This window comes from Dendrobates tinctorius, unplaced genomic scaffold, assembly GCF_039654945.1.
Source record: "Dendrobates tinctorius isolate UK_male_01 unplaced genomic scaffold, ASM3965494v1 ptg000116l, whole genome shotgun sequence".
NCBI lineage: Eukaryota > Metazoa > Chordata > Amphibia > Anura > Dendrobatidae > Dendrobates > Dendrobates tinctorius.
Genome location: NW_027361784.1, coordinates 33,150,936 through 33,160,152, shown reverse-complemented (window position 1 = coordinate 33,160,152; position 9,217 = coordinate 33,150,936). Strand labels below are relative to the sequence as shown.

The 9,217-nt window shown below is 43.5% G+C and overlaps 1 protein-coding gene across 1 annotated transcript; it reads right to left on the bottom strand.

The window, feature by feature from the left end:
* Positions 1-240: 240 nt before the first annotated feature.
* LOC141101320 (ferritin light chain, oocyte isoform-like) lies at positions 241-7,325 on the bottom strand. The gene is made up of 4 exons (XM_073590340.1): positions 7,093-7,325; positions 3,485-3,631; positions 3,009-3,134; positions 241-482 (listed from the first exon to the last, which is right to left on the bottom strand). Exons 1-4 carry the CDS (start codon positions 7,192-7,194, stop codon positions 333-335), a joined length of 525 nt encoding a protein of 174 aa, XP_073446441.1. The 5' UTR covers positions 7,195-7,325; the 3' UTR covers positions 241-332.
* Between the last annotated feature and the right edge of the window lie 1,892 nt (positions 7,326-9,217).

Below are 9,217 nucleotides of genomic sequence, written 5' to 3'. Positions count from 1 at the left end.
CTTACAAGTAGGTAATCTTCTCCTGACCACCTGCATCCTTCTGCCTCTCCACCACCAAGAACCATTTCAAACTAATAAGGAGTTTATTCCCGAGTCTCTTTAGAAGATGCCTCTCGCCATACAACACTCAGACACGACAAACTGTTGCATCCATGAATCCCATGTATTACACCTCATGGTTTTCCAAATTGATAAGTATCCTATAAAAAAAAAAAAAAATATACACCATACGAGACAATGTTTGCTGCCCATTTTTATTTTTTGGACAAATCCCTCACCCCAAAGCCCCCATTCAACTGTCACACTACAGCTCTTGTATAGGAGACCACACATTAGTCATCCAAGGTCAGCTTGTCAAACAGATATTCTCCCATGCCAGCTTCTGCTGCCTTCACATGCTTCAGGTTAGTAATGTGATCTCCCAGTTTCTTAATCAGCTCCACTTCCTTCTCCAGATATTGGTCCTCCAGGAAGTCACACATCTGTATGGGGAGTGGGTAGTAGACCATTAAAATTAAGATACAATAACTGTTACCTGTGACTTCACTATGTAAGAGTCCCAAACAAGACATGTCAGACAAATTCTAACGTTTGTGTAGCTTCTCTGAACCACATCTTCCAATCTGTTGAGCTTCAAGGAAATGGAGGCTGGACTGAGAGGGTGTAGGCAGTTTAGAGGGGAGAACTGCGCCAGTAGTCAGCTCATGGGTGGTGCAGTAAAGAGGATGAAGTAGCCCTCTTAGCTCTCTTCAGTAACTACTTCTATTTTCATTGGGACGAGAGCCAAAATTAGAGACCTTAAAGCACAAGATGGTGAAATGGTAATAAAGCTCCTCCCAGAGCAGGCCAACTGCAATACGTTTACCAAGTATAATTGAACAGCAATTGACCATAGTGGTGGGCAATGTTTTAGCTCTACTCTAAGGGGGGGGTCAATGCAACCCTAGTTTCCTGGGGGTTGTGGGAGTTAAAGGTTAAGAGGATTGCAGACTGGATATTAGGATCAGCAGACAGTGACCAAGGTAGGCCTACAGAGTATTTTTCTCTTCTAAGGCTACATCAAGACTTCAGCCAATGGCAATTTTTGGCAGTGCACCACCCATGTCTTACAACAGGGGTAGGACTTTCATATGGAAGAATGTTGGATCATGGAAGTGGTAAGCAGTGTTTTAGCTCTACTTTAAGGGGCTCCATGCAACCCTAGCTTCCTGTGGCAATGTACAAGGAGTTACTAGTGGTTATTGTAGACTGGATATTAGGGTCAGAGGACCATACACAAAGGAGGTCTGCAGAATTATGTTTTTTTCTAAGGCAATTTCACAACCCTACATTCTAGATAATGGCAGTTTCTTGCTGGTGCACCATGGCAAGCCACCTCCAACTTGCTACAGGGATGGGACAGTGTTGGCTCACGGAATCTTCCAGGACGTTTTCTTAATCTTTGACTACCTGAGCACAAACAGTTCTGATAGTTGCTCAGGTGGAAGAGTCAAGTGCATGACAGCCCCAGTGTGGGTCAGGTTCCCCTTTTATACTACAGGGTGGGCCATTTATAAGGTTACACCTAAATAAAAATGGGAATGGTTGGAGATATCAACTTCCTGTTTGTGGCACATTAGTAAATGATAGGGAGGAAGCTTTTTAAGATGGCTGGTGACCATTTTGAAGTTGGCCATTTTGGATCCAGCTTTATTTTTTCAATGGGAAGACGGTCATGTTACACAAACATGAGATTTTCACAAGAAAAACAATGGTGTGCTTGGTTTTAACGCAGCTTTATTCTTTCATGTGCCATTTACAAGTTTATGACCACTTATAAAAGGAGTTGAAAGTGCTGCCCATTGTGTTGGATTGTGAATACAACCCTCTTCTCCCACCCTTGACACATTGATAGCAATTCTGCAGAAGAAATTACCTCAAAGATAAAAGTCTAAGGGGGTCAGATCGGGAGACCTTGGTGGCCATTCAACTGGCCCACGACAACCAATACACTTTCCAGGAAACTGATCATGTAGGAATGCTCAGACCTGACACCCATAATTGATTGTGTGGTATATGGGGTACAGAGATAGTGGGGCCATTCTCCATCAATGGAAATCTCAATGCCACTGGATATCTGAAATTGCTACATGTGTTGCCCTCTTTATGCACTGAAGATGGCACATACCCCAAGTTTTTCCAGCAAGATGGTGCACCACCACATTATGGGTGTCAGGTCTAAGCATTCCTACAAGGAATCTGACCCCCTTAGACTAGCATTTCTTATGCAGTATTGCCATCAGTGTGTCAAGAGTGGGAGAAGAGGGTTGCATTGACAATCCAACACAATGGGCAGCACTTTCTACACATTTTATAAGTGGTCATAAACTTGTAGCTCATGAGAGAATAAAGTTACATTAAAACCAAGCACACCATTGTTTCTCTTGTGAAATTCTCAATAAGTTTGATGTGTCATATGAACCTCTTCCCATTGAAAAAGACTTGGATCCAAAAATGGTCAACTTCAAAATGTCCACCCACCTTGAAGAGTCCCCCCCCCCCCATATACTAATGTGCAACAAACAGGAAGTAGATATCACCAACCATTCCCATTTTATTTAAGTGTAGCTATATAAATGGCCCACCCTGTATATGGGTGCTATATTAAAAAAGTAGCCACATTTCTTTTTGCCATAAAGAAGCTAATAGTCATCAACAGGTTTGTAGAAGTTGTATTGACACGTGAACATTCTTCTTCAAATATGAAGACACCTTGTAGAAACCATTTTAGAGGCACAAGGACATCACACCAGTCTGACAACCATCACCCTTCTCAATAGGGAGATGGTAAGCACCACCATGATATGCAGCTTCTATAGGAACACATTCAGCTGAAGAGGCAGACATGACAGGCCGGTTACTCATACTTCCAGGAAAGTCACAAAAAAAATCCATAAACTGTTCTTTCATGAAGAATATTTACTAATATAAACTTGTGGTATTATGCATGTTGTAAGAAAGTCACTTACATGAGGGTCTGTGTGGTCAGTAGCGGTCTTGTGAAGGTCCAGCAGAGCCTGATTTATGCCCTTTTCAAGTTTCAGGGCATTTTCCATAGCATTGATGCCATTGCCCCATTCATCAGCCTCCGGTTTCTAAAGCAAATATGACCAAGAGAAACCATTAATGGCAGAACAACTTCTAGCCATGGATAACAATCCAAAGTGTCACATTCCCTCCACGTTAAATAGTTCTGCCATGTTTGTGCTATACAGAATAAGTGTTGCCATCTTCTACATTAATGTTCCACCTGCAGTCTTAAGAGCCACCAACAGATCATGGTATCAAGATTTCCTTGGTATTGCTAAGGTGAGGAGATCACCTGGGCCATACTCAGGAACTCCTAAAAACATGACCCATTGGTGGCTTTGAGGACTAAACATATGCTGGGAATAATATACATATATGCTTTGTCACAAGGTCTACAAGTCTCAGACATTCTTACCTTGATATCGTGAAGAACAATTCGTCCTCCACGTTTGTTCTGGAACTTCAGAAGCTTCTCAGCTTGTTCTTGCTTTTCCTCAGACTGCTCACGGAAGAACTTGGAGAACTTGGCCAATGCCACATCGTCCCGGTCAAAAAAGAAGCCCTGCAAAACGAAACGTTTCTTTTGAGAATAGTGTTGGAAAACATGGCATTGTGAGGAACCAAAACGTGGAGATCAAGCATTGTAGACACTTTCTTGCAAGCGAATGGAATTTCCAGCCACACCAATAAGGTGCACAAATTAAGTTAATGACCTTGATGAATCCATATGGGCACTATTGGAGAGACAGCCAGGAAATTGTAGGCCAGTGAGCCTTACTTCTATACCAGGAAAAATCTTTGAACAAATTGAACAGCATGTATGCAAGTACTTTGATAGCACAGTATTTAACCAGAGCCAGCATGGGTTTGTAGCAAACAAGTCATGCCAGACTAATCTAATTTCCTTCTATGATGGAGTCACTGACTGGGTGGATGAGTGAAATGCAGTAGATATAGTATATTTTGCCTTCAATAGAGCATTTGATAAGGCTGTGTGCACACGCTGTGGATTTTGCTGCGGTTCCACAGCGGTTTTGGCCACTGCGGACCCGCAGCAGTTTCTGCTGCGGTGTACAGTACCATGATTCCCTATGGGAATCAAGCCGCAATGCAGACGGTGCGGAATTTTCTGCGGTTTTCAATCTGCAGAAAGAATTGACATGTCAATTCTTTCTGCGGATTCTCCTGCGGTTTGCCATCTCCTCCATTTGAGGAGATGGAAAACCTCAGGTCTTTTGACCTGCGGTTTCACCTGCGGATTTTACAAAATCCGCGCGGATGAATCCGCACCCAATCCACAGCATGTGCACATAGCCTAAAGTATCTCATAGTATCCAAAAAAAAAAAAAAAATGGGATTGACAAGGCTACGGTTTGGTGGATTCATAACTGGCTCAGTGATAGTGCCAAAAGAGTGGTACTAATTGGTTGCACATCCAATTGGAAGAGTGTTTCAATTAAGCTACCACAAGGCTCTGTCCTGGCCCCAGTGTTGTCCAACATTTATAAGAGTGATCTAGATAAGGGAACCAAAAGGTAAACTAATCAAGTTTGAAGACTATGCAAAGCTAGAATGGATAGCCAACTAGAGAAGAAAGGACTCAGAAGCATCTAGATAAGCTTGAACAGTGGGCAGCAACTAATCAAATGGTATTTAATAGGGAGAAATGCAAGATTCTACATATGGGCAAGAAAAATATATTACATCTACAGAATGGGAGGAATAGAACTAAGCAACAGCACATGTGAAAGACTTGGGTATACTAATAAATCACAGACTGCACACGACTCAGTGTGATGCAGCAAAAAAGGAAAACAGTTCTAGGATGTATTAAGAGAAGTAGAGAGTCTAGATCACGTAGAGTAATTATCTCCCACTACTCATCCTTGGTCACACCTCATCTGGAATACTGTGTCCAGTTCTGGGGAACCACATTTTTTTTTTTTTTTTTTTTTTTTTTTTAAAAAGAACCCATACACAACCACATTGAAAAACTGGAGCAAGTTCAGAAAAGAGCTACCAGGGTGGTCAGCGAACTGCAAAGTATTGCTTACGAGGAACAGTTAGAGGATCTGGGAATGTTTAGCTTGCAAAAAAGAAGGCTAAGGGGAGACTTAATATCTGAAGGGCTGTCACATTGTAGAGGGATCATTATTCTCATTTGCACATGGAGACACAAGAAACAGTGGAATGAAACTGAAAGGGAGAAGCTACAGATTAGACATTAGAAAAGCCTTTTTGACTGAGCATGATCAGTGAGTGGAACAGGCTGCCCAAGAGGTAGCAAGTTCTCCTTCAATGGAAGTCTTCAAACAGAGGCTGGACAAACATCTGTCAGATGGTTTAGTGAATCCTGCACTGAGCAGGGGGTTGGACACAACCCTGGATGTGCCTTCCAACTCCAACATTATAGGATTCTATTGCCAGGAGAGAAACATTTGTGGCGCCCCTGAGGCTCAGTCGCCACAGAGGTACTGCACCTTCTCCTAAGGTGTAGTGCCCCACCAACTAGGTAAGTTCAGAACTCCTTTCCACACTCCAAACACCTGCATCCCACACAGGATAGTTCAGTAGGTCCGCCTAGCAGCTTCAGGCTGGGGTAGCAGAGCACCCTTCATGGAACCCTGCTTCGTAACACGAGATGTGCTGGGAGGTGGGTGGAGTTAGTATAAAAGAAGGGGAAAGTAGAGAATAGTAGGTCAGTCTGACAGAAGGTCAGTCTGGGGGCGAGTCCCAGAGAAGTTCAGTTCTGAAGGAGAGTGCTGCAGCTGCCTCAGTGAGCTGAGCCAGCTGGCATGGGAAAGAGAAGAGAAAGATGTAGACCTGCAATCTCAGCTTCCATAAGAGAGAAGGGACAGCGCAGAACGAAGGAGTAGGAGAACAGAGTGGAGTTGTGGGTTGAGAGAGTACCATGCCTATAGGTTCTCAGCGCAAGGCCGGGGCCCGGTCCCCGAGGTTGTATGGACACTTATGGTTCTGCAGCAGACACCAGTGGAGCAGTTGGCTGTAAATGCACTACTCCCATCTAAGACTTGGGACACAACAGCAACCGATTTGCGAGCCAGGACTCTGAGAGGAGTCCCCAATAGAGGCTACAGCTGTCATACAAGAAAGGTTCTAGGAACATCTGACAGGAGGAATTCCAGAGAACTACGGTACTGGAGCTCTTCACACTAAAAGGCGCAATAGAGGAGTCGTTCAGGAAAGGCACATGTTAGCGGAGTGTTGGAGAAGAGAACCCCGACTTGCCCGGGAGGTAAATTGAGTCTCTACCCCAGAGGACACGGCACGGAGGCAGGCACCACGAACTGTGAGTAAAGCTTTGAAACTGCAAGCCCTGGTGTCCTCCGTTCATTCACCACTAACACCTTCAGCACCGCTACATTTGGGTAACAGCATCTATACCATTCTGTGCCTCTCCTCAGCCATTGCACCCACACTGCCCTGGGACTACAGCTCCACCTGTGGGGAGTTACACCATCTGGCTGGACCAAACCATCAGTCCCAGTGGATCTGCATGCAGCGTTGGCTCAACATCTCATTTGCCAAACACCACGGGTGGCGTCACGAACTATCCATATAAACTATACTATTAACATCACCGCCATTGATATTGGGCGCCCAGGGCCACAGACCGGGTCACCGCTGCTGTGACACATCCCCCTGACACCTGCCCAGTACTGAGTACCCCGCTGCCCTGGGTGTGAGGGGCAACCCACACTTAAAGTCAGTAAAGCAGATAGGACTATAACTAGTCCTCTTGGAAGAGTTATCAGAACAGCTGGGCAAGACGCTACATTTCCATCTATAATGTGTCACAAAAAGTAGACTAGTCAAGACTTTTTACACTTCATTCTGCACCTATCAGAGGGTCAGTAGTCACTGGGGAATTACATCAGTCATGCATGGAATCTATAGACTATATATTAGGAATTACAAGCCCTGGTAGTGCAGCATGCTTTGACTTGTGGTTCCACAACAGCTCAACAGAGACAGGCTTCTGAAGAGCACACTCATACTCACTATGGACTGGTAGGTGTAGGAAGCCTGAAGCACCAGGTTGACGGTGCGGTTGACTCCAGCCTCGTTGTCCTGATGGTAGTTCTGGCGGATCTGGGAGCTCATGATGATGATGGCAGTAGCTTCTTTCACAGTGACTAAGATGAAGGTCTGGAGATTAGGAGGACGGTGGGTCTAGCACAGAGAATTCCTATTCCGTTCAAGCACTGTTGACGCAAGCACTAGGACCTCCTATGGCTCTCTGCTCTGAAGCACAAACTGCCGCACCCTGGCTTTTTATACAATCACTGGGTGGAGTCCTCCAAAAACACAATCCAGCCATTTCATTAGCTCACATTATTCAGATTAGCTTGTAGTTTAGTAAAAGGGCATTAAGGAGAATATTCACCGGACACTGTGCACCCTGGAAAGGAAAGATCCGAGCTCCGGCAAATGGCGATTGATCACCGCGCTCATGTGATCACAATATTGGACACTTTTCCGTATAAAGTCATTTTTTTCCGTCACTTCTAGAATTTCTTGCATGTAAAAGCTTTGGGGTCAGATTTCTAAAAAGTGTCACTCATATTGCGGATTTCATTTTCTTTAACCCCTTCATGATGAAGCAAATTTCCATTTTCGTTTTTTTTTTCCTTCCCTTCTTCCCATATCTTTTTTATTTTTCTGTCCACATAGACATATGAGGGCTTGTTTTTTGCAGGACGAGTTGTACTTTTGAGTGAGAACATTCACTTTACCAAATAGTGTACTGTAAAACTGGAAAGAATTCCAAGAGCGATGAAATTGTACCAAAAACGCAATTCCGATATAGTTTTTTTTAAATCACTTTTACGATGTTCATTGTGTGGGAAGAATGACCTCGCAGTATGATTCTGCTCATCAGTACGATGTCAGCGACAGGCTAGTTTCACATTTGCGTCTTTGTGCGCAGCGCATCGTGCGCAAGTAGAAAAGCATGCAAAAACGGCCATGCGTTTTTGCATGCGTTAGAGTTTTTTATGCGCATGTGTTCTCTAGGTATCACATTTCACGGGAGGAAAATCTTTGAAACATCCTTGAAACAGACTCCACCAATGAGACACCAGTGTGTTATGGGAAGGGAGTGGTTTAAACCAGTGTCTAGACATGTTTACTCTTGAAACGCATGCATACGCAAACACAGGTGTATGCATGTCCATGATTAAGCCTGCGTTCCCATAGACTGTAATGCGTTGTTTTAACGCATTCCGTGCGCAAGCGTAGGCATGCTTTTTTTACGCCTTTGCACGGACCCAAAAATGCAACATGTTGCGTCCGGTGCGTCTAGACACACACCTGGAAAAAACGGATGAGCACGAAAACGCAGACGAATGCATGCAAACGCAAGACCATACGTACGCCATGTTAAACATAGGTACGCATGACGCTGCGCACAAAAACGCTAATGTGAAACCAGCCTTACCAAACATGTCCAGTGTTTTTATTATTTTACTGGTGAAAAAAAAAACCAGAATTTTTTTTTTTAAATTTTTTCTGGTTGTGTCGCCGTTTTCTGTAACCTGTAACATTTTCATTTTTCAGTAGATGGGGCTGTGTGATGTCTTATTTTTTGAGAAGTGAGGTGGCATTTTTATTGATACCATTTTGGGTAGCAGTGATGCTTTGATCGCTTGTTACAGCATTTTTTGTTGTATTGCTGTGACCAAAAAAAACCCATTAATTTTGTCATTCTTTAATTTTTTTGTTCTATGGAGTTTGCCGATCTGATTAATTATTTTTATATTTTGATCGGACTTTTCTTAAAGCGGCGATACCACATATGTGTAATTTTGTAATCTGTGTTCTTAATGGAGGAAATGGGAGATGATTTAACCCCTTAAGCCCCAAGGGTGGTTTGCACGTTCATGACCGGGCCAATTTTTACAATTCTGACCACTGTCCCTTTATGAGGTAATAACTCTGGAACGCTTCCATGGATCCCGGTGATTCTGACATTGTTTTCTCGTGACATATTGTACTTCATGTTAGTGGTAAAATTTCATTCAAATAACTTGCGTTTATTTGTGAAAAAAACGGAAATTTGGCAAAAATTTTGAAAATTTCGCAATTTTCCAACTTTGAATTTTTATGCCCTTAAATCACAGAGATG